Source organism: Prionailurus bengalensis, chromosome E3, assembly GCF_016509475.1.
Source record: "Prionailurus bengalensis isolate Pbe53 chromosome E3, Fcat_Pben_1.1_paternal_pri, whole genome shotgun sequence".
Classification (NCBI taxonomy): Eukaryota; Metazoa; Chordata; class Mammalia; order Carnivora; family Felidae; genus Prionailurus; species Prionailurus bengalensis.
In genome coordinates this window covers 7,624,973-7,650,439 of record NC_057357.1, presented here as the reverse complement: position 1 = coordinate 7,650,439, position 25,467 = coordinate 7,624,973, and the positions used below count along the sequence as shown (strand labels likewise).

Sequence of the window (25,467 nt, the reverse complement as noted above, 5' to 3'; positions counted from 1 at the left end):
CTGCCAGGTACTGATCCCTCCTCAAGGCAGCTTCCTGGAGGCCAGCACATTCATGAGTGGCCGCAGCTGCCCCTGTCCCTGCCATCTGGCTTATACATGGGTTTCTTTTTCAATATACATGCAGTACCATGAATGTATTTTCTCTTCCTTATGAATTTCTAGTAACCTACAAGCATGGGTTAACTGACTGTGTTATTGGTAAGGCTTCCACTCAACAATAAGCTTAAGTAGTTAAGTGTTTTTTATGTGGGGGAGCCAAAAGTTATATGGGGTTTTTTGACTGTGTAGGAGTCAGCGCTCCTAACCCCCACGTGGTTCAAGGGTCAAACAACTGTAGTTTATTTATGGCACGAATCCCCACTTAAATTGCTTTGTGCATCTTTCTGAATATTATATGTAGCTTTTTTAAAGCTTATTTATTTTTGGAGACAGAGAGAGAGCACAAGTGAGGGAAGGGCAGAAGAGAGAGGGAGGGAGGGAGGGAGGGAGGGAGGGAGAGAGAGAGAGAGAGAGAGAGAGAGAGAACGAGAGAATCCTAAGCAGGTTCCACGCTGTCAGTGCAGAGCCTGATGCAGGGCCCAAACTCATGAGACATGAGATCATGACCTGAGTGGAAACCAAGAGTCAGACACTTAATGACTGAGCCACCCAGGCACCCCTCTGGGTCTTATAATAGGGAAGTTGATACGAGGCAAATTGGGCATGTCTCATTTGCTGCCATGTCAAAGAGTTAGAAATTCAGGTTATTATTACTAGAGTTGAAAGGGAGAGACCTAAGCAGGTTCAGGGAGGAAATGAGGGTGGTCAAGTCCTTGAAGCAGCTGGAGAGACCCAAGGACATGGGTCTGGGAGGGAGGGTGGCCTTGGGTAAATGCTAGACCACTTCTTTAAGATGCTACAGAAGGGAGCAGCATGTAGACAAGACGGGGCTGTGCGGCTCCCCAGCAAAGTGTCTTTATATTCCCTGTGGAGTAAAATGTTTGCAAGGTCTTCTAGACCCTTCAATGAGGGGATGCAGGCATGTCAGAGTTTAGGCCAAACACAGGCGGTGAGAAGCAGCAGCTGGGCATTGAGGAGGCTGCCTTGATAAAATATAAATAAAGATGACACACAGGCTTATAGCAGGGTGCTACTCTCTCCAGAGAAGTGAGAAATTTTCTGAAGCCTGTCCCTGAGCATGGTCACCTCTCACAGTGTGGGAGAGATGAACCCAAGGGACAATTACAAAGCAGAGAGGAATTTCCAATTTTTATCCAGTCATCTCTGGCTTTGGCCCCATACTCCATTACATTCAATCGGTAAATTCTGCTGGGTTTCTTTTAAAATGTTCTCCTTTTCCCAAGCTGGTTAGGTCTAAAGAACACCAGACTGAAGTGGGCCTTGACACTCACTGTTCACTTGACCCGTACCGGGGCCCGTAAGCTAACTGAATCTCAATCTTACCACTGCGATGGGAGCGGAGGCCAGACCGCACGCCTATGAGCAGCCAAGGCCTGGTGCAAGAGAAAAGCAGAGAGCAAGAGAATGCACGCTCCCTTCTGGGGTCGGCACTGATTCTGTTCAGGCGCCAGTGACAGTAGCGCCAGGCCTGGTGGCCATCAATGGGGGAAACAGTAGTTTTCAGAGGGCTCTGGACTCTCTGGCTGTTTAGCCTTTGGGAAAGGGACAGAGGGAGGGAGGGAAAGAGAGGGAAAGATGGATCCTGGCTTTCCACTGCCAGGTACAGAAGGGGGCAGAAGAGACAGCCACACCCACACCCCCTCGCTATTTTCCACGATGACTCCATTACCTATAAACAGGCGCCATCAGAGTCTTGGTAATAAACCAACTAGATCCTTGGAGAGGCGCGCGAAGTCTTGCCTTATCTATCCTTGGATTCACAGTGAAGAGGTGGCCCCATGCGCCTCCTCAAGATCAGGGAGCAGTACACTCACACTCATTATTGCCCTCTGCTCCCTAACAGGATGTGTGGCCGGTTCCTGAGGCAGCTGGTGGCTGAGGAGAGCCGGCACTCCACCTCCGTGGGACGCCTCCTGCTCCCTGTGCTCCTGGGGTTCCGCCTCGTGCTGCTGGCTGCCAGCGGGGCCGGGGTCTACAGCGACGAGCAGAGTGAATTCGTGTGTCACACCCAGCAGCCAGGCTGCAAGGCTGCCTGCTACGATGCCTTCCACCCCTTCTCCCCACTGCGCTTCTGGGTCTTCCAGGTCATCTTGGTGGCTGTGCCCAGCGCCCTCTACATGGGTCTCACTTTGTATCATGTCATCTGGCTTTGGGAAGAGTCAGGAAAGGGGAAGGAGGAGGAGACTCTGATCCGCCGAGGGGAGAAGAGCAGAGATGCCTCCGGTCCTGGAAGCCCCAGGCTGCTCTGGGCCTATGTGGCACAGCTGGGCGTGCGGCTGGTCCTTGAGGGGACAGCCTTGGGGGTACAGTACCATGTGTATGGGTTCAACGTGCCCAGCTCCTTTGCATGTCGCCGAGAGCCTTGCCTTGGTAGTATAACCTGTTACCTGTCCCGCCCGTTTGAGAAGACCATCTTCCTAAAGACCATGTTTGGGGTCAGTGGGCTCTGTCTCTTGTTCACGCTTTTGGAACTTGTGCTCCTGGGCCTGGGGCGATGGTGGAGGGCCCGGAAGCACAGATCTCCCCCTTCTAACTACTCCCCAACTTCAGAGAGCACCAGAAGACACAAGGAACCGACTGAAAACTTCCCAGTGGTGGAGATCAAAGAGCCATTCCGAGAAGCAGGTGAGAAGAGCACTGATGTCCCTCTTTCTTCCTGCTTCTGAGGTCTCTGTCCTGATGACCTCCCAAGGCAGGTCCCTGGACCTCTGGGAGGCACACTTCCTACGTGTTACAAAATAGAAAACCAGGTTCAAGGCAGACGTCTTCTGACCGCTGCTGCTGACCCATCTCCCAACCCTCATCCCCCTCCGTTTGCCGATTCCTTCCAATGAACCAGGACCAGGGTTCTCAGCCAGCTGTACCTCCTGCCCTTCCCTTTAGGTTTCTTCCCACTTAGAAAAAGTCTCAGCTCCTGCTTGATTCTCTACTTTGCAGAGTTATGAAGCCACCTGGTTCGCCTCTGAAGGGAACTCTGCGATTGGATCTTCTTCCGAACATCCAGTGAGTGGGGATTTACTTCTGTGACAAATGAGAGGCTGTTGAAGCATCTCTAAGGGCCATGGTGGGCCACGCTGCCTAAGTCTTCCTGGGAGATTTCCCCCTTGTGCCTTCCTGCCACAATCCTCTGGCGTCAGCTTTACAATGATCATGGGCTTGGTTCCAGACTCAGCCAGCAGAAGCCTCCGTAAAGCTGTGCTTTTCCCCTGTCCTGCGCAATAAATTCTGACCGCTGCTGTTGGCATTCCTGTGGCTGAATGTGACTTTCCTGTCATAGTGACTCTACTTCCCTGTCCTCTGTTCTTCCACTTTCTCTGCTCCCCCCAACTTTGAAGTCTTGTAACCTATGGATGCCCCCAGCCCCGCGGCATATGCCATATTCAGACTGGCCTTCCATGCATATCTAAACCAATAACCTTTATTTTTTTAATGTTTTATTTATTTATTTATTTTGGGGTGGAGGGGCAGAGAGAGAGGGGGACAGGGAATCCAAAGTGGGCTCTGTGCTGACAGCAGATAGCCTGATGTGGGGCTTGAACTCACGAACCTGTGAGATCATGACTTGAGCTGAAGTCAGAAGCTTAACCCACTGAGCCACCCAGGCTCAATCCCCATCAAATTGCTACTTTTTAAACTCATTCCCCTCATTTCCACACAGAAAAGACAGGAGAGGTTTGCTGCTGACTCAGGAAGGGAGGTTTACATCACGGTAGCAGATAACATAAAGCTAAATATCAAGCATCTCTTTTCTGAGTCTCTCTGTCAAGTCTGCCCAAGGGTATTCCAGCCTGTCACCTTCCTGCAGAAACATCTTCCCCTCCCTTCTTCCTTGCCTTCAAATTCTCAACAAGAGCAGCTACCTAGTTTTGTTTTCTCCTTCTGAATCCCAAATTATCCTTAGGTAAAGTAGGAAGGCTCGTTGCTAAGGAAAGCTATTTGGTCCCCCAGGGGACATTTTGGCAGCAACTAGAAAATTAATAATTTTTCTTTCTGCTATACAAGTGTTTTATAAAGAATCCCTCATCTACTATAACCAGAGTCCAGCCAAGTGACCAAGGATGGAAAAAAGCAAATGTCATCATTCATAATTCCTCTTTGATAACCCTTTTGAAACAGCTTTATTGAGAAATAGTTCACATGCCATATAATTCACCCATTTAAAGCATACAATTTAATGGCTTTTAGTACAGTCACAGAATTGCACATCTGTTAATACAATTTTAGGACATTTTCATCAACTCAGAAAGAAACCCTGTTATCCTTAGCTTTTACCCACAATCCTCCATGCTTCCCCCCCCCCCCCAACAAACATAAACAACCAAATATAATTTCTCTCTATATAGATTTTCCTATTCTGGACTGTTCATATAAATAGAATCAATCATACAATATATGGTCTTCGGGACTGGCTTCTTTCACTTAGCCCATGTTTGTTTGTTTTTTTATAAACATATGCAAATTTATTTTAAAAATGTTTATTTATTTATTTTGGAGAGACAGAGAGTGTGAACAGGGGAGGGACAGAGAGAGAGGGAGACAGAAAGTCAGAAGCAGGCTCAGTGCTGTCAGCACAGAGCCTGATGTGTGGCTCGAACCTACAAACTGTGAGATCATGACCTGAGCTGAAGTCAACACTTAACTGACTGAGCCACAAGTGCCCCAGCACCATGTTTTTGAAGTTTACCCATGTTGCACAAATCAGTACTACATTCCCATTTATGGTTTAGTATTTCATTGTATAGCTCACCACACATTTTTTGTTCATTTTTAGTTGATGGACTTTTGAATTGTTTCCACTTGTTGGCTATTATGAATAATGGTGCTATGAACATTCATATACTAGTTTTTGTGTGAATATGTCTTCACCTCTCTTGGGTAAATACCTAAGAGTGGAATTGCTGGGGCATATGGTAACTCCTTTTAAGGAACTACCAAACTGTTTTCACAGCAGCTGTACTATTTACATTCCCAGCGGCAATGTATAAATGGGTTCCAATTTATCCACATCTTCGCCAACACCTGGTATTTTCTTTCTTTTTGTTTTCTTCTTTTCTTTCTTATTTGATTTTTAAAACTGTAGCCATCCTAGTGAGGTAAAGTGGTATCCCATTGTGGTTTGATTTGCATTTCCCAAACAATGTTGAGCATCTTTCATGTGCTTATGGACTCTTTGTATATTTTCTTTGGAGAAAGGTCTACTCATCCTTGGCCCATTTTTAAATTAGGTTGTTTGTATTTTTTTTTGTTGAGTTCTTTATATATTCTGGCTCCTAGGTCCTTATCTGACATATGATTTCCAAATATTTTCAACATTCAGTGGGTTGTCTTCCACTTCACTGTTAGTCTCCTTTGATGCATAAGTTTTTAATTTGGATGAAATTCAATTTATCAATTTTTCTTTTGTTGCTTGTGATTTTGGTGTCATATTTAAGAAACCGTTGCCGGGGCGCCTGGGTGGCGCAGTCGGTTAAGCGTCCGACTTCAGCCAGGTCACGATCTCGCCGGTCTGTGAGTTCGAGACCCGCGTCGGGCTCTGGGCTGATGGCTCAGAGCCTGGAGCCTGTTTCCGATTCTGTCTCCCTCTCTCTCTGCCCCTCCCCCGTTCATGCTCTGTCTCTCTCTGTCCCAAAAATAAATGTTGAAAAAAAAAAAAAAAAAAAAAAGAAATCGTTGCCTAATCCATGATCGTGAAGGTTTACACCAGCATTTCCTTCTAAGAGTTTTACAGTTTTAGCTTTACATTTAGGTCTGATTGATTCTGAATTAATTTTTATATATGGCATAAGGGTTAAACTTCATTCTTTTGCACATGGATATCTAGTTTTCCCAGCACCATTTATGGAAAAGCCCATTTTTCTTCCATATAATGGTTTTTGGCATCCCTGTTGAAAACCCATTGCTTGTCGATGTATGGCACTATTTCTGGACTTTCAATTCTATTTCACTGATCTTTATGTTTATCCCTATCCTGGTATCACATGTTTTTTTTTTTTTTTTTTAAATTTTTTTTTTTCAACGTTTATTTATTTTGGGGACAGAGAGAGACAGAGCATGAACAGGGGAGGGGCAGAGAGAGAGGGAGACACAGAATCGGAAACAGGCTCCAGGCTCCGAGCCATCAGCCCAGAGCCCGACGCCGGGCTCGAACTCACGGACCGCGAGATCGTGACCTGGCTGAAGTCGGCCGCTTAACCGACTGCGCCACCCAGGCGCCCCTGGTATCACATGTTTTGATTGCTGTAGCCTTGTAATAAGGTTTGAAATTGGGCAATGTGAATCCTTCTTTTCAAGGTTGTTTGGCTCCTTGGGGTCGCTTGAAATTCCGTATGAATAAAGTTGCAAGTTAGCGGGGCTCACTATTTTCAGTAAAGAAGGAAGTTTATCTCAGGCATATGGCAGGATAGAAGCCATAAGAACCTTAAGGTGTCATGGGACCTTATGTTTGTCATTCGGTACACAGGAAGACATATAGACACATACGCACTTATATCACACTCATGGCAAACATCAATAACTGATGAGAGCATTTCTTTCTTCTTGGTCCATACTAAGACTCAGATTCCTTCTCAATAAAGTATTCTAATTTTCATAGAAAATGCATTCATTAGTTGTGTAATTTAAACATTTATTTATTTATTTATTTATTTATTTATTTATTTATTATTTATATATTTTTAAACATTTAAAAAAGTAGATTTTCCGTTGGGCTTTTGTCAAAAATCCCAAAACGGATCACAGGAATCCCCTTTCCAAGTCATTTAATTGGACATTCGGTAACTACTGACTGAGCATATTATGGGAAAGGCAGTATCTGATATTGGGATGCAAGAAGAATTTTAAACTTGCATTCATAAGAAAAGGAATAGACAACAATAAAATAAAAAATCCAATGAAGGGAAACAGACAATTCCCTGAAATAGGCAAGCATTTTGCTTGTTGAAAGCCTCAGTGGATGTTTCTTGAGGTAGAAAAATGGTTGCTGTACTACAAGTTGGATACCAAAAGGGATGTATCCATGCTTCTGAATCTTAATCACTCCCACTTAAAAAACTTGATCTCTTTTCCACCCACTCTCTGGTCCCAGCAGATCCTTTATAATGTCCTCCTTATGACAGCTCCAGCTCCACTCCCCAGGCACTGTTTTGGCACCTGGTCTTGACCTCCTCAGGCTCCCGCAGCTGGGGCTGAAGCTACAGGATCTGCTCTTTTCGAGCATCTTAGATAACAGCCACTCAGCGGATCACCCCAAGATGGCTTAGCGCATCCCATACCCACAGACCTCCTAGGAGTTGAACCACCGAAGACACCGGTGGGAAGTCTCCGATGTGGGTAAGATCATCTAACCCGAGATTCTTTACCCTGACTTAACTGTTAGAAGCCCCATCTGCGCTGGGTGAACGTGTCCCATGCTCAAAGAATGGGCTTCCTTTACCTGGTGTTTGTCTCGGGTGCTTGGGAAGAAAGAGAGGGAAATCAGGGTGGCAGGGCGACCAGTTATCACCCCACTAGCTCGTGTGCGGCTAAACGCTCCCTTTTCCTGCTCCCCTCCTGGAATACTGGCTCTCCAATTCACCCAACACCAGGAGAGCAGGTGGGCTTCGCGGGGGCAGCAGGAAATCCTGCCTTTCCAAGAACTCGACTAGCTCTTGAGGGTGGAGGCCAAGAATGAAGGCTGAATGTAAAGAACGGACTTCAGGGAGAGCAAGCCTAAACTGGCCCGGCGCCTCATTCGCCCCCACTCCACGCCCAGCTGCACAGACCTCGCTCACCCCAGGCCCTGGCGCTGCAGCACTCCCAGAACGCCCGCCCGACTGCAGCTCGCCAAGGACGCCAGAACTTGAACTCACCTCTCCAACGTGAAGGACAGGCCAAACTCCTTAGCGCCGCCTCGCTTTGCTCCTCCAGCTTCGGCTCGCGAGGGCTCCTCCGGTCCTCTCTAGGCGTCCCGGAGCAAGTTCCGCATCTCTATTGTTGGCCCGAGGGGCAGCCCGCGTCCCGTCGTGCCCCGCGGCGCCCTCTAGTAGCCGAAACCCCGAGGCTGCCGGGCTCGCGCTCGGGCCCCGCGGCGCGCGCAGAGGGGCCGCCGGTTGGCCAGCGCGCGCCGGGACTGGTCCCGAGGCCCCGGAGGAGGGACGGCACTTTCCCCTCCCCGCCGCCCGCAGTCCCTCGCCTCGCGTCGGATCCCGACCCGGGGGCGGAGAATCGGCATGGAAGCCGAAGACCTCCAGGAAGACCTGACCTGCTCCATCTGCCTGGACTATTTCGAGGACCCGGTGTCCATCGAGTGCGGCCATAACTTCTGCCGCGGCTGCCTGCACCGCAGCTGGGCGCCGGGCGGCGGCGCGTTCCCCTGCCCCGAGTGCCGGCAGCCGTCGGCGCCCGCGGCGCTGCGGCCCAACTGGGCCTTGGCCCGGCTGACGGAGAAGACGCGGCGCCGGCGTCAGGGCCCCGTGCCCCCCGGCCTGTGCGGCCGCCACTGGGAAGCGCTGCGGCTCTTCTGCGAGGACGACCAGCGGCCCGTGTGCTTGGTGTGCAGGGAGTCGCAGGAGCACCAGACGCACACCATGGCGCCCATCGACGAGGCCTTCGCCAGCTACCGGGTGAGCCGGCCGGAGCGGGGCTGCCGGTATTCCCGGAATACCATTGTCATGTCTTGTCGTAGGCCATTGTCATGAGAGACCTACGAGGTGGCTGCAATGCCCATTGGAAGTACGACCTTCCCCGCCCCCCACCACCTGTGCGAAGAAATTAAGCGACACACAGATCTCAGAGTTGGGGTTAAAACTGAGATGGGGAGGGTCTGCATAGAATTTTCAAAGTATTGGCCTTTGGGATCTCCTAGTTTAAGACAGTCATACCGAGGGGGTGTATACCAGTGCCGCCCAATAGAAACACGATGTAATAAAACTTTCCTAGTGGTTAAAACAAACGGGTGATGCTAATTTTAATAATATGTTTTATTTAACCCAGTTTTCCAAAGTGTTATCATTTGACATCAATCGCTATGAAAAGTGATCAGTGAGACATTTTAGTTACGTTTTTCGTAATAGGACTTTGAAATCTGTGTTTACGTTTACAGCACATGTCAATTCGAACTATCCACAGTTTGGGTGCTCACCTGGCTAATGGATGGTGTATTGGACAGTGCAGGTGTATATCTACAGGGTTTATAGACAACTGATGATTTGGGAAAAGCCTGGCTTGAAGTGCGAGGCCGGGATTTGATACTAGCTTCCTTCATCAGTTGGGAAAAATCACTTACTGTTTGAATTTGGAGATTAATCTGTCCTGCCTATTTTATGGATTAAGGCGCTTCAGTTGGAATAAAGCAGTTTATCTTACTTTACTCCAGCCACACTGCCTTCTTTTGTTTCAAGTCTGTTCTCTTTCTCTACCCACACCTTCCATCCTTTACATCTTTTTAGCTTTTAGCTTGAAGACCTTCCTTCATCATCCTTTCCAGAGTAGCCCTACCCCCTTCTATACTGATGGTGTAACTCCAGTGGTCTCCAACAGAATTGGTATCTAGTAAGTACTGGTTGAAAACACAAGTTTAATGATACAAGTTAAAGTATTTTGTAAACTATAAAATGCCATACAGTTTTATTAACTGACTACAAACAGGAAATATGCAAAGTAGCACTATGAACTATACATCCACCCCTTCACTCAGCAACCTTTATTTATGCTTACTGTAGGCCAGGCATTGTTCTAGAATCTGGACATAAATGGATAAGAAGGACAGGAGCCTTGTCTTGTAGGGTACATAAGCATGTAGACCAATAAGTTCAGTATGTAAGTGAGTTATTCAAGTTTGTATCGAGTACATGGAAGGTCTGAGGAGAAATGGCTTCACGGAGTTGAACATGAACTCACTTTTGAAGGGTGAGTATGATAGGTAAAGGAGAGGATATTCAGGCCAAAGGAACAGCATATTCAGCATGGCTGCTTGGAATGGCATGTGATCAATGTGAGAGGACTGGAAGTTGCTTAGTATTTTTGGAGGGTAGAGGGAGAGAGGAAGGTGGCAGTTAAGTTTGGAGAACTGCTTGGTGTTGCCCTCCTGCCACCTCCTGGCAGTTTCTGTTATTGTAGGGAAGGATTTTTCTAATCTCCCTGGAATTACTATTTTCATTCAGGGGCCCCTTTTCAGATCTCAATTGTAGTAGGATTCAAAAAGACTTAGGTAGAATCTTGGAATACAACCAGCAATACAGGATAATTCACAAATACTGGAATTGTTAAGGGCTTTTAAAAATTGAAAAATTCTATTTAAAATATTTTTTCATTATTATTTTTGAACATTTTAAACATTTTAAACATTTTTAAACATATTTTAAAACATTATTTTAAACATTTTTTCATTATTATTTTTAAACACAGGCCTGTTTCAGATTCTGTGTCTTCCTCTCTTTGCCCCTCCCCCACTCGCACACTGTGTCTTTCTCTCTCAAAAATAAATAAACATTTGAACTCATGAACCGTGAGATCATGACCTGAGCTGAAGATGGATGCTTAACTGACTGAGCCACCAAGGCACCCCAATATATATATATTTTTTTATTTTTTTTTCGACGTTTATTTATTTTTGGGACAGAAAGAGACAGAGCATGAACAGGGGAGGGGCAGAGAGAGAGGGAGACACAGAATCGGAAACAGGCTCCAGGCTCTGAGCCATCAGCCCAGAGCCTGACGCGGGGCTCGAACTCACAGACCGTGAGATCGTGACCTGGTTGAAGTCGGACGCTTAACCGACTGCGCCACCCAGGCGCCCCCCCCAATATTTTTTTCATGATTAAACAAAAGTGAAAACTTAAAAAAAAATCTTGATCACATTCAAAAGAACTACTTATCTGATTGCAGTCCTCCCATATACATCGAAGTTGGCAGTGATTACAGAGTGGCAGTTGTATAATTGATAAAGGAATAAAATTACTTGAAATAGCTTTCCAAATAGCAGGATTATATACCTATTTAACAACTAGAGGAAATAAGTAGATTATATAATATTAGAAAGCATAGTGTAAGAAAGAAAATAACACAGGTGATTTTGTGACGTATAACAGAACTATAGGAAGTCCTTGGCAACCTAATTTTATCCACCCCCCGACATTTCACTATGCGATTTCCAAGCAAACATGAATGTTTGACGAAGTTTATAATACCAGTATACCCACATCTAGGTTCTGCCATTAGCATTTTACTCTGTTTATCACCTATCTATCCATCTGTCTGTTCTCTGCATCCATCAATTCTTGTTTCCTTTTGAGGCATTTAAAGTTAATTGCAGATAGTCCACTTCCTCCTATACTTTAGCATGCTTACCACCAACCAACCACATTTAGCATTAGTGGTGGTTTTTGAAGTCACATTTAATATAATTAAATATGCATGTCTTTAGTGTACATTTGCTGAGCTTTGACAAATGCATACACCTGGGCACCCTAAGCCCTTCTTAAGATAAAGACAATAAAGATTACTGGGGTGCCTGGCTGCTCAGTCAGGGGAGCGTGTAACTCTTGATCTCAGGGTTGTAAATTCGAACTGCACATTGGGTGTGGTGCTTACTTAAATCTTAAGACAAAAAAAAAAAAAAGAACATTGTCATCACTGCAGAAAGCTCCTCCATCCTCTCTCCCAGTTAATCTGCTCCCTCTTCCCAACCCAGCTACTGTTCTAATCTTTTTGCACTGACGATTATTTTTGCCTGTTGTGGAACTTCATGTGAATGGAATCCCTTTGCAACCTAGCTTCATCTGCCCCCTCCAACATTTCACTATGCAATTTCCAAGCAAACATGAAAGTGGGAAGAATAGTCTGTACTCCTTTATATGGGCTCCTTTTGCCCAGCGTATCGATTTTGAGATTCACCCATTTTGTGCATATCAGTAGCCTGTTTCTTTTTCCTGCTGAGTCGTATTCCATTTTATTAACATACCGCAGTTGGCTTATCCATGTTTCCATCACTGCATACCTGGGCTGTTTCCAGTTTTTGGCTTTTATGAATAAAGCTGGTATGAGTATTCTCATAGAGGTATTTTTATAGATGCACACTTTCATGTTTCCCGTATCTAGAAGTTGTACTGCTGGGCCTGGGATTGATGTATGCTTAGTTTGACGCCGGACCTTTCCCCAGAGTGGTGGTTCTGTTTCGCACAGCCACCAGCACCATGTGGCCGTGGGGGAGCTCTGGCAGCTCCACACCTTCACCAGTTTTGGTGGTGTCGCTCTTTCCAATGACTTCATTTTGCTGTAGACATTGTCATTTGTAAGTGTGGGAAGAAAAGTGACACCGACTGGTTTTCATTATTCTCCTAGGGAAGAAAAAAAAAAACTTGCCCTGCTTATTTCTTAGTTCTGTTCATTTTTTTTTCCTTTGAGCTTTTTATTTTGACACATATTCACACTTCCAGAAAGCTGCCCTAGGCCACTCTTCAGCATTTGACGGTATTCACTGGTTTTTATTTAAATTTTCTCTTCCTTTGGTGTATGAGAAAACATCCCCTCTGGGTTTTTCACCAACCACCACTCAGCTTAGCTTCTTGGCAGGGTTTTTGTCCTCTGCACACCCCTTAAGTGTGGTTGTTCCTTGTTCCAGCCTGTATTGCCTTCTTGATAGACTCTGACTGGGGGATTTTACTCACACCCTGGCTGCACCTGCTGCCTGTGCTCTAACCCTCCCCCCTCAGTCTACTTCTGCAGCTCAGATCTCTTGACCCTTAACTGTTAACTGTACTCATCAGGGACACCCCCCCCCCCTCCAAACTCAATTTAGTAAAGTCGAATTTAATTCCCCCCCTTCCATTTACATACTGCTCATTTCCCTGTATTTCCTTATTTGGTAAATAGACCACAGTCCTTCTAGTTGTCAAGCCAGAACCCAGGGGCAAAATCTGGACTCCTTCCTCTCACAGCCATTTGGTCATCTGTTCTTGCTGGTTTTCCTCGTGTGTGTGTGTGTGTGTGTGTGTGTGTGTGTGTGTGCGCGCGCGCGCCCATGTGTGTCTAACCCGTGTGCTTCTGTCTGAGGTCATGGCTGACCTTATGCTACCAGGTGCTGCCCCTCCACAGCCATTTTTGTTAATGCTGATCGACTCCTTTTACTTTTTAATAGCTCATTCAGGTTGTTAAATTCTAAAATCAAGACCGAAATTCATAAAAGTTTTAGTCCCCACCCTCCCAAACTTCCAAGCCATTTCTATTCCCCAGAAATAACCAGTGTTAATCTTTAGGTGTATGTTCTTCCAGATTTTTCTTCTATTTAAATGCACACATCCATGCACAGATACATGTGTATTTGTTCTTTTCAAAACAGAATTACACAATACTATTGTTTTACAGTGTAGTTTTTTTACTTAATAAAACACATCAATATAGAGAGAGAGCTACCTGAGATTGGCACAGAGTATCAATATACCATAATTTATTTAATAATTCCCCATGAATGGATAATGAATACTGCTGCAGTGAACATTCCTATACATATTATTTTTGCTAGTGTCTTGTTGCACAGATTATTGGAAGTAGGATTATGCACATTTCAGATGGTTTTAAATCCTGTCAGTTGCCCTTCAAAAGGATGGCACCTTTTTATAAAAGTCTCCTACTATTATAGTGTCAGAGGCCTCCCTCACCAGTACAAGGTATTTATTAAGCCTCTAACAGTTTTCATTTTTTGCCAACTTAATAGGCAGGCTCTATAGAGTATTGCAAAGATTTCAGATCAGAATACTTTTTATGCCTAATTCTGTAACTGTCTTCAACGTTTTCTCAATCTCATTGCCTGTTCAGCTCTTGAACAAGCAAGATGTTTGCAGAGATGCTTTCTGATACGTGTTTCTGCTGGCAGGAGAAACTTCTTGAGACTCAGTGTAGTCTGACGGCCAAGATGAAGAAAGCCATGCATTTGCAGGACATGGAAGTGAAAAATGCTACTGAGTGGAAGGTAATAGCAGAATCGGTTGAGCCTTTCTTGCCCCTGAGACCCTTCGGTATTGTTGGGAGGAGCTTTCGTGATGTTAAGAGTGGTCAGGCCCCTTGCAGATAAGGTGATAGATCAGGAAGTGTGTGTCTCTACTGACCTGTGGCTTTGGGCGATGGCAGTACCACATACTTCATCCCCATCTCTCTAGGGTGGTACCCCTCTCCTTCCCACTTTTTCCTAAATATACTCCCTAGGTTATGGGTGGTCTGAGTCCATGGCATCGTGGAAAGTAAATGGACTTTGCTTTCAGAGATACTGGTCTAGTTGGGAGGCATGATGCGCACGCACAGAAGCACATCTAAAGCTTAATGAGACCAAACAGTAGGTATTCTGGAGGCTAAACTAAGTAATAGATGTGAAAGTGTGTTTTAGTTTAAAAAGTACACAAACAAGGCATTGCTGTCAGTAGTAGAGCCTCAAGTGTCACAAAGAATGAACTAATACTATACAGGCCAGTACAAAGATACCAAGTGAGTATAAATAAATTAGCGGGAATTTGTGGAGGGTGGGCAGGGGCTTTCTGGAGGAGGTGATTGGGATGGAGGGGCCATGGACTGTTGGGGAGTCACGTGCATGGAATTTAGGAGCAAGGGCAGGACAAGGACTGAGCAAGTGTCATGTGGCCGCAGGAGAAGATGAAGAACCAGCGAATGAGATTCGGTGCAGAGTTTGCAAAGCTGCACCACTTCCTGGCCGAAGAAGAGCAACTGTTTCTTCAGAGACTGAGCAAAGAAGAAGAAGAGACGAAGAAGAAACAGAATGAGAACACGTTAAAGCTCCATCAGACGATCACTTCCTTGAAGCAGCTCATCTTAGAGGTCGGGAGGAAGAGCCAGAGCCCCACCCTGGAGTTGCTGCAGGTGAGACAGTCACACACTGAACTCCCTCTTGTCTTTCCTGGTGAGTGGGTTTAATAGAGGAAATGTGTTCTCTCTGTTGATAATTGTGTTCCTACTGTCACTATACAATTAAAGAGTCAAAGATTCACCATTCAGAGGAAATTAACGCAACATTTAGGTATGCTGAGCTCAGGTGATGTGGAGATACCCAGGTTCGCTTGGTTTGCCTCGGGTCTGAAGCACATCTAAGACTTTTCCATTCATGTTACTTATACATTTATGACTCTTTGTTAAAATAGTAAAATAAAGCAAACCTACAATCACCAAGGAGATAACTGTATCAGTATTTTTTAAGATAAATTTGTCTTCCTTACTAATTTTTAATCATTATAATCATAGCTTGATAATAACTTTGCTCTTAGCCTCAGATTTTGATAGGTATATTCATTTAAATAATTTCTAATATCTAGCAACTGTTAAAAAGTTATAATTCTAATTTGGTAGCACTTAGGGGCGCCTAGCTGGCTCAGTCAGTAGAAAATGTGACTCTTGATCTCAGGGCTGTGAGTTCAAGCCCCATTTGGGCATGAAGCCTCCTTAAAAAAAAAAAGTAATTCATTAGCACTTAGATTTGGGACTTTAAGGCAGTTTATTATATAATCTTTACCTTTATATCCTCAGCAAGTTTTTGGATAGGATCCAATATTTGTAACTGTCTTAGATCCCTCAGAATCTCTCTTCCACATCATGTGACTGAGGAGGAAAGAATTGTTGAAGAGCGCTTCAGTCTGCGATTACTCTTTTTTCCTCACCAGGATACAACATTCTGCTCTACCTTTAAGGAAGAGAGACACATGGACCCACTCACCAGTTATTTTCAGCAAGAAATTGCTAGGGGAAGGGTATTATAGCTTATGTTAATGTAATGATTTCCAAGAATTGTCTACAACTTTTACAGCTTGCTTAAGCCACGATGTTCCAGTTACATATCCAAATGTATATTCAGCAGAATCTTTGAAATAACACATTGGAACAATTTTTTAAATAGAGGTTTAATATCTACTCAGAATCTGAAACCTCAAAGATACGCATGAACCAGCAGAATACTTACAAAATATATATCAGCCAATATAAGTGCAACGGTAGGGAAATGATTAAAGAAGACAGAACTGGATTATAGAATCTCAGCCTAAGAGAACTTATTTTACTAATCTATTCACTTATCCATCTATTTTTCCTTTATTTCATCATTTTTAGCCTATAACTCACTTCTTTTCTTCTTAGAACTGTATAGACACCTTAAAAAAAAGAACTATGGAAATATTGAAAAAAAATTCTGTTGTACCTAATTTTTATCTTTTCATTTGAATGTGTTCTTATACAATGTACAGTATTGCTTTGGTTTATGTATTTTTAATTTATGCAATGATTGAATCTTGCTGCATTCCATCTCTTGCTTCTTTCCTTAGGCACTATGTTTTTGTTTTCTTTTAATTTTTTTTAACATTTATTCATTTTTGAGAGACAGAGTGTGAGGGGGAGGGGCAGAGATAGAGAGAGAGAGAGAACGAGACAGAATCTGAAGCAGGTTCCAGGCTCTGAGCTGTCAGCACAGAGCCCGATGTGGGGCTGAAACCCACGACTTGTGAGACCATGACCTGAGCCGAAGTCGGACGCTTAACCAACTGAGCCACCCAGGCGCCCCTTAGGTACTATGTTTTAAGATCCATTCCTGTTGCTATCTATACAGTACGTTGAACCCACGTGTCTACCTACCACATTTTGTCAGTTCCTTCTTCCAAAGTTGGAAACCCAGGTTGCCCCAACACTATTACCACTACAAATAATGCAGTGAAATCATTAATATCTGCTTTATTGTTTTTGTTATTATTTTTTTTTATTAGTTCTTGGGTTTGCTCTATAGTTCTTTCTCAGCCTCTGGAGCTGGCATGCCTAGTTCATCTACATTGACCCTTTTGTTTGCTGGTAAATTTATTTATTTATTTATTTATATTTTTTATAGTTTATTTTAATCTATTTTGAGAGAGAGAGAGAGTGTGTGTGTGTGTGTGTGTGTGTGTGAGCAGGGGAGGGGCAGAGAGACAGAGAGAGAGGGAGAAAGAGAATCCCAAGCAGGCTCTGTGCTGTCAGTACAGAGCCCGATGCAGGGCTTGATCTCCTCATGAGCTATGAGTTGAAATCAAGAGTTGAACACTTAACCGATTGAGCCACCCAGGTGCCCCTGCTGGTAAATGTTTTTAAACTATACTTTCACCTTTAAGTATTGTTTGTGTCCATGGATTCGGGCAACATCATTTTTACTGTCATAACAAAGTAAACATGTTTAAAAACATTTTGGTATAACATCCATAGAGAAAAATGCATAAATCATAAACCTGACAGATTATCACCAAGTGACCCACCCATGGAACCACCAGCCAAGTCACATAATAGAACATGAATAGCTTGCCAGGCGCCCGCTGCGTGCCCCAGTCAACACCCCTTCCCTTCTCCCTGAGGGTGTTCTCCCTCCAGACTTCTCACACTGTTCTGTCTGTTTCTGAGTATAACTCTTTCAGTATTTGCTGCTTTTGCTCCACATTATGTTGTGAAGTTCACCCAGGCTGTCGTAGGTGGCAGCAGACATTTGTTTCCATCACTGTGTACAACTTCTCAACCAGGAGGGATTTTGCTCCCCCAGGGGGCAGTGCTGGAGACATTTTTGGTTGTCACAACGTGAGGGTGGCTACTATCGGCGTCTGGCTTGTAGAGGCCACGGATGCTGCTAAACATCCTATAATGCACAGAAGACACCTCCCCCCCAGCTCCCAGCAAAAACTTTTCCAGCCCCAAATGTTAATAGTGCCAGGTTGAAGGCCCTGTTCTGTAGTATTCCATGGTACTAATATACCAAAAATACCATTCACTCTACTATTAGCAAAATTTGGGTTGTTTCTAGTTTTTATTGTTACAAAAAAGCAGTTATGAACATGTCTTTTTTGGTGTACATGTGTCCACATTTCTGTCAGTTATGTACCTGTGAAAACAATTCCGAGTCACAGGGCATCTGTTGGTTCCAAACGGATGATTCCAAACTGTTTTCCAAAGTGATTGTATCAGTTTACACTGTTACTTGCAGTGTGAGAGAGATCAGTGGCTCTGTGTGATCATCAGTGCTTAGAATTGTCAGCTCTTTACTTTTAGCTGAATGGTGTAGAATGTTAGCTCAGGCCCTCAGTCAGCACCCCTTTCCTCCTTCCAAAGGGTAGATGAATTTTACAAATGACTAATGTGGTTGAGCACTTTTTCATGTGGTAATTAACCATTTTGATACACTTGTTGTTTTTTTTTAAAGCTTTCTTGAGGTGTAATGTACATATCTTATAATTCACCCATACATATACCCATACACTTAAAAGTGTACTTTTTATCATTAAATAAGTGATTTTTATAATTTTCCCTAGTTGTGGAAACCTTACCAAAGTCCAGTTTTAGAGCATTTCCATCACCCCAGTAAGATCACTTTGTGCTTATTTATAGTTAATCTCTGTTCCTGCTTCCAGCCCCTAGACAACTTACTTTCTGACTATATAGATTTCCCTTTTTGAAATATACCATATAAACAGAGTCATATAATAATGTGGTCTTTTGTGTATGGAATCTTTCATTTATAATGTCTTTGAGGTTCATTCGTATTATAGCATATATTAGTATTGTATTTATATTCCTTTTTTTTCTTTTATCCCCGAATAGTATTTCATCGTAGACTATACCACGTTTTGTTTCTCTTTTCAGTTGATGGACATTTGGGTTGTTTCCACCTTTTGACTATTAGGAATGATGCTGCTGTGAACATTTGCCTGACATTCTTTGTGTGGACATATATTTTCATTTCTCTTGGGTAGATAGTAGGAGCAGAATTGTTGGGTTGTGTCATATATTTATATTTAATTCTTTAGAAATTGCCAAACTGTTTTCCAAAGTGGCTGAACCATTTTATGTTCCTACCACATCCTCAAGCAACACTTGTTAATGTCTGTGTCTGAAAGAGAATAGATGGAGAAGTAGGCAAAAAGCCAGGAGAGAGTTAGTGTCATGGTGGCAAAGGAGAAAGAATAGGGTTTCAGGGATTGGTTAACATTGTCAGATGGTGCAGAGAGATCACATGAAGAAAAAGACTCCATGTATCAGTCCATTGGCTTTGGCAGCATGAGAGCATACATGACATTGACAAAAGCGGTTGACAGAAAAATACCTGCTCCCGAAGTTGAGTACCAGATCTCAGGAGGAAGGGGCATAACTTACTTATGTTTTTCTTCTCTTCACAGAATCCAAAAGATGTGTTGACCAGGTATGAGCGGCTGCTTTCTTATGGGGCCTGAGTGGAATGGTAAAGATACACGCTGACGAGAGGGGAAACAGGCCTGGGCTCCATAGAACAGTCTGGGCACACCCTGGGAGTCCATGGAGGAGGGATTTTACTGTTGACTTTTGCAAGGGGGAATGGGAGAGTGGTGGTGTGAGCTTTGGGCTTGGAACCTTCCTCAGGAGTTGGGGGTCTTGGCTGCCTGAGTTATCCCCTTTAAGAAGAGCAACCCTCTGTACTTTTCTTAGGAGTGAGAACCAGGATGTGAACTATTCCCCTGAAGTTCTAACAGTGAAGACTGTGTGCAAGATACCCATGATGAAGGAAATGCTGAAGCGATTCCAAGGTGAGCAAGGTTGGAGCTCCCTAGAAATCGTTAAAATAAGAGAATAAGCAATGAGAAAAGCCTGGAAAGGAAAGAGGAAACAGAGCATACAGCTAGCATGAAAAGTGGTAAAAACTACTTAGGAATACATAGATATGTGCTTCATTCAAGAAGCATTTACTTAACATATACTGTGGGTTATAAGGTGCCAGTGATACAGAAAGAAAAAGGCCTAAGAATTTAAGCAAACTGGAGAGGCAGACCCATATCACTTACTGTAACATAGTGGGATCTACTGTTTATGGTGGTATGAATAAAATATGGAAGTACAGAGAAAGAGCTCTGTTGGGGGTGAAGTGGGGGGGGTTCACACACAGGTGACATTGATCTGGGATTTGAAGCGTGAGTAGGAGTTTGCCAAGTAGAAAATGGAGGCATATTCATGTAACCAGAGGGAGCAGTGTGAGCCAAGGTGTGGAGGAAATGGAGGGGAGGGTATCCAATGTGACTAAACCATAAGGTGCATTGTGGGAAAAGGCAGGAGCTGAGGTTGAGAAGATGAGCATAGGAAAGTCTGAAGATAAACTTACTGGATCTCCAGGGAAGCACCAAGGCACATAGGTGTTGTCAGAACTACATAGCTGGTTCTCACGTGCACATCTCCGTGTGGTAGGTGTCTACTTCCAGCTAAAATGAAGTAATGGGGACTGGATTTACTCCTCAGCCTAAAACTTAGCTAACTAAGAAAACTAAAAGAAAACACATACAGTACATGAAGAGAACAGTTTTCCAACCCTGGATATCAGGCAGTGCAGGCCAAGGACCCCTGAAAAATGTGAAACAAATGAGGTGAGCTCTATGATGGCTCCAGCCTCTAGCCTTGAAAGAGCTTTCAGGCTACTGCAGGGAGGGGTAGTGGAGGTGGAGCCAGGCTGAGGAATGGGGTTGAGTCCAGGGAGAACAAAGCAGTGAGAACTTGCAGAGTACTGGGCAGAGTATTGGTGAGGAGAGGGCCGTCTATAGAGAGAACCCTGATGATCTATGGAGGTGCCCCCTGAGTATTCAGCAGAGTAATGCTTAGCATATGCTTGTGAAAAACTACCTTAGGCTGAGGAAGGCCGTTTCCAAAATGATTAGAAGGAACAGTTCCTGGTGCTCCCACAGGGCCTAGACAATGCCTGTGCCTACCAGCCAGACTGGAAAACTCCTAATTCCTGGGAAAATCTTGCCTCATTAGTAGAGAGTAATTAATCCTACACTGAGTACTGCTTTGGGCCCACCTTAAAAGTCATGAGCTTAAGACCCAAAAGGATCACATTATTTCCAAGTAACTTTATCCTGAGACAAACCATGAGAATTTTAAAAATGAGTACCTAACAATCTAAGTTCACAATGCCTGGTATCCAATCAAAGATTACCGGGTATGCAAAAAGTTAGGAAGGCATGACCCATAATAAAAATAATCGATTGAGACTGACCAGGATTGATCCAGATATTAAAATAAGCTCCGAAGGACTTTATAATACAGTTATTATAACTATCCTGTAAAGAGGCATTTGGAGACGTGGAAGATCTAAAAAATCCCAGATCAAACCTCTGGAGATAAAACCACAGTGACTGAGACAAAGAATACACTGGTTGAGATTAATACGTGATTAGATATTACAGAGAAATAGGTGAGTGAACTTGAAGATGAAGCAGTGGAAACTACAAAATGAAATGCTCAGGGAAAAAACCTTACAAAATGAAAAAAGCATTGGTGAGCTGGGGGACAATATCATGCAGCCTTACATGTGGTAATTGGGGTCCCTGAATAGATGAACAGGATGGGGATGAGATAGGAAAAAATATCTGAAGAAATAATGGCCAAAAATTTTCCAAATTTGATGAAGACCCTAAGTCCACAGATCGCATAAGCTCAGCAAGCCCTAGAGAATAAGAAATAGGATGGAAACTACACCAAAACCAGTGTTAAGAGAAAATTTCCAAAGCAAGAAGAGAAAAAGGACGTTACTTACAATGGAAAAATAAAGATGACATCATATTTCCCTGAATTCGCCAAACATTTAAGAAAGAAATCTCCAGGGGCACCTGGGAGGCTCAGTCCGTTAAGTGTCCAACTTCTGCTTACGTCATAATCTCACGGTTTGTGAGTTCGGGCCCCGTGTTGGGCTCTGTGCTGACAGCTCAGAGCGTGGAGTCTGCTTCAGATTGTGTGTCTCCCTGTGTGTCTCTCTCTCTCAAAAATAATTCTACGAGGCCTGTGTTATCATTATACCAAAATCAGACAAAGACATTATGAGAGAAAAGGTCTATAGATCAATGTCCCTTATGAACACAGACAGAAGAATTCTAAAGAAAATTTTAGCAAATCGAACCTAACGACATATTGAAAGATAATGCATCACAACCAAATGGGTTTTATTCTAGAAAAGCAGGGTTGGTTTAACATTTGAAAAATCAGTGTAATTCACCACATTAGAAAACTGAAAAAGGGAAAACTATATGATCACCTCAGTAGATGTAGAAAAAACATTTGTCAAAACCTAACATCCATTTCTGATTAAAAAAATCCTCTTGAGAAACTAGAGAGACATGAAGAGTCTGGGAGGGAAGAGAACTGGGAGGCAGGGAGGCCAGGGAGGAAGTTAGAGACACCGTTAAAGTGGGAGGTGCTGAAAGTCTGAGTGAAGACAGTGGCAGTGAAGACAGAGAGGAGGAAAGGAACCTGGGTGGTATTTCCAAAGGTGGATTTGATAGGACTTGGTGACTAATAAGCCATCAAAGGTCAGAGGGAGAGAGGAGTCAGATAACCTCAAGATTTCAAAGTGTGAGTTGTCTGGGTGAAGGTAGTGCTGTTACACCACAGAGAACACAGAAGACAAGATGTCTGCATGTGAAGGGGTATTCGTCTCAAGAGGATGGAAAGGCACAGAATAGTGAGTTCCATTTTGAGTGATCTGTTAGGGGCCTGTGGAGCTTCCCAGTGAACAGCTGGAACCAGGAAAGAGTAAACTTGCTAACGATGACTTTTCTGCGTCCCAGGGCAAAGAACCAGCCTGTCAGCCATCTTGGTCTGGTCCTGATTCAACAAGTCAGAATTGTTAGTGTTTTCCCAACTTTATGCTGATTGTGAAGACTTGGGGCCATGAAATAATGAGCCCCCTGTTTTTAGGTCTTAATCTTGTAGAGCAGAAGGGAAACGAAGATTTCACTTTGCTTAAGGCCACACCCAGCTGAGGATCAGTTGAGAGGCAGTGGGGTATCTCATCCCTAACAGTTCTTGTTAGGAGAAGGATGGGGTGAAGCTGGAAAAGAGGGGCATTTCGGGAGGTTTGGTGGTAAGTTGTCGCATTATAAATCTCTGCTCTCATTTTCTCTGCAGTGGCTGTAAATCTAGCTGAAGACACGGCCCATCCCAAACTTGTCTTCTCCCAGGAAGGGAGATATGTAAAAAATGGAGCATCAGCCAGTTCTTGGCCATTGTTTTCCTCAGCGTGGGGCTATGTTAGTGGATGGAGGACCCCTCCGAAGACCACACAGTCTGTGGAAAGATTTCAGCACTTACCCTGTGTTTTGGGAAAAAACGTTTTCACTTCAGGGAAACATTACTGGGAAGTTGAGAGCCGAGATAGCCTGGAGATTGCCGTGGGGGTATGTCGGGAGGACATCATGGGGATTGTTGATAGTTCAAAAATGTCCCCCCATGTGGGAATCTGGGCTATTTGTTGGAGTTCTGCTGGCTACCGGCCCCTAATAAGCTTTTCTGTAAGTCCTACCAAGCAAGAACCTGCTCTTCACCGGGTGGGAGTTTTCCTAGATCACGAGGCTGGGGACATCTCCTTCTATAGCGCCGTGGATGGAGCTCATCTACACACTTTCTCTTGTCCTCACATCTGCCTCCGGCCATTTTTTTGGTTGAGTCCGTTAGCATCTTTAGTCATCCCAGCAGTGACTGGTGGGAAATGAGTCTTCCCCTGCCCAGGAATCTTTGCCTGTACCCTAGCCTGGGGACATGCATCCCTTGGCCCTCTTCTTTCACTCTGTACATACTGGTCCAGGTAGCGCATCAGTACTGTCCATTCAGATTCTAATTTGATGTCTTGTTCAGCTCCCTGTGTGTGCTGTGCACAAAAAGTATGGTGGAGCCTGTTGGTGGCCTTTCCAGCACCCACTTGCCCCATGTCCCTCCTCTTCTGGTTCTTCCTTATTGAGCTGTTTGGTGTGCACCCTCCCTGTGCTTCAGGAGAGGCAGCTCTCCCCAATGCGAGGCAATTCTGGCCAGTGAGCTGGGATGAGAAATGTTCCAAGATGCTTCTGGGGAAAGATCATGTAGCTTTAAAAAAGAGGTGTTTAAGGAGACACAGCCCCTCTTCTGACGTTAGTAGCTGTCTTGGAACTGAGGAGAGCACAGTGACAGTGGAAAGGAAGAGGGAACGTGGGCTTTGCTAGCATTGTTGAACTGTTGGAATTTCCTTAATCCCCAATTTCTTGTCAGAGGAGGTTACTGCTCCCTCAGTGTACAAGGCAATTCAGGTTGCATTTTTGTATAGGATGGTCTCTTTTCCTGAAACTTGACAGATTTGTAGACTGTTTCTGCTCAGTCACATAATTCCTCTACTCTCCAGTAAGTACTGATACCTCCCAATCAGAAAGTGAGGGAATCTTCCCTTACTCTGCCCAGGCTATGACTCTTTTTCACCCGACCATGCCTACGCCCTCAAGTGTTGATTATGTTTCTATCTGTCAAATTCTTACTGTTGTGTATGCAAGGTATTCACATCACATCTAAAACATTGGGAGGCACTTGCCAAGTATTCACACTGCACTTCTGGCCTCTTCATTAATGCTCTTGTACGACTCCTGCAGAAGCTTGGTGTGAGATGGAAATTAAAATCCTCTTTTTACAAGTAAGAAAACAGACCTTTGGGGTAACTCACTCGGTATTGTTTGGCTGGCAAATGGGAATGCTGGGATTAAATCCAGATCAGTCTGAGGTAAGAGCCTGTGCCCTTTTCTGGTCTTTGTAAGCTTCTGGTTTTTGTAATGCTCTTTGTGAGCATTTATTGAATGCAGATTGCATGCCAGCAACATCTTCGTGTTGGGTTTTTATTTTGTTACACATTTTTATCCATTTATATGTGTTTTCCCTCATTTTATCTTTGTTTTCTAGAGTATAAGCTCTCAGGATTGTGACAGGAACTGGGTAGTTATTTTAAAAATAATGATTGTTTCTCTCTGTAAAAGTTGTCCACTTATGGTAGAAAATTTGGAACATACAAAAAGTATAAAAAGCTGAAAGTTATTGGTAATTTCACCACTTCTAACATTTTAATGTGTTTCCTCCCAGATTTCTGTAGACTTTCTGGCAGTGATTTAATAGCACCCTCCCTAACCCCTCCTCCCCTCCTATGTCTCTGCCCATCCTGGCTTGTCTTTCTCTTCAGCCTGAGCAACCCTCTCATTCAGTGATTTCTGCTGAATTCTCCTTAACTTTCTAAAGTACTTGCTGTTAGGAGTTGCACTGGGTCCTCTAAAAAGATAGGTTGAAGTCCTACCTGTGAATATGACCTCATTTGGAAATTAAGATGTGGTCATTAGGGTGGGCCCTAACCCAATGTAACTGGCACCCTAATAATAATAGTAATAATAATCTGTGGTGCACATGGAGGTGCCGTGTGAAGACACAGGGAAAATGACCATGGGAGAGATTGGTGTCATGCTGCCACAAGCCAGCTGAGGGCTGCTAGAACCTGGAAAAGGCAAGGAAGAACCCTTCCCTAGAAGCTTCCGGAAGAACATGCTCCTGCCAACACCTTGATTTGGGACCTCT

General features: G+C 44.1%; 2 protein-coding genes across 2 annotated transcripts; both read left to right on the top strand.

Moving 5' to 3' along the window:
• The first annotated feature begins 1,634 nt into the window (after nucleotides 1-1,634).
• On the top strand, nucleotides 1,635-3,378 carry GJC3 (gap junction protein gamma 3). Its single transcript, XM_043561265.1, has 2 exons — nucleotides 1,635-2,745; nucleotides 3,058-3,378. Exons 1-2 carry the CDS (start codon nucleotides 1,899-1,901, stop codon nucleotides 3,063-3,065), a joined length of 855 nt encoding a protein of 284 aa, XP_043417200.1. The 5' UTR covers nucleotides 1,635-1,898; the 3' UTR covers nucleotides 3,066-3,378.
• A 4,709-nt stretch (nucleotides 3,379-8,087) lies between these two features.
• On the top strand, nucleotides 8,088-24,725 carry TRIM4 (tripartite motif containing 4). Its single transcript, XM_043561245.1, has 6 exons — nucleotides 8,088-8,720; nucleotides 13,970-14,065; nucleotides 14,734-14,964; nucleotides 19,272-19,294; nucleotides 19,558-19,655; nucleotides 23,020-24,725. The coding sequence occupies exons 1-6, from the start codon at nucleotides 8,328-8,330 to the stop codon at nucleotides 23,601-23,603; spliced, it is 1,425 nt and encodes a 474-aa protein (XP_043417180.1). The 5' UTR covers nucleotides 8,088-8,327; the 3' UTR covers nucleotides 23,604-24,725.
• The last annotated feature ends 742 nt before the right edge of the window (nucleotides 24,726-25,467 follow it).

What these genes read in the sequence shown, in the direction of transcription:
- GJC3 (XM_043561265.1), top strand. Translation starts at nt 1,899, where the DNA reads ATGCGCCTCCTCAAGATCAGGGAGCAGTACACTCACACTCATTATTGC.
- TRIM4 (XM_043561245.1), top strand. Translation starts at nt 8,328, where the DNA reads ATGGAAGCCGAAGACCTCCAGGAAGACCTGACCTGCTCCATCTGCCTG. An exon ending in CCAAAAGATGTGTTGACCAG is followed by an intron (nt 19,295 to 19,557) that starts GTATGAGCGGCT and finishes TACTTTTCTTAG; the next exon opens with GAGTGAGAACCAGGATGTGA. An exon ending in AATGCTGAAGCGATTCCAAG is followed by an intron (nt 19,656 to 23,019) that starts GTGAGCAAGGTT and finishes TTTTCTCTGCAG; the next exon opens with TGGCTGTAAATCTAGCTGAA.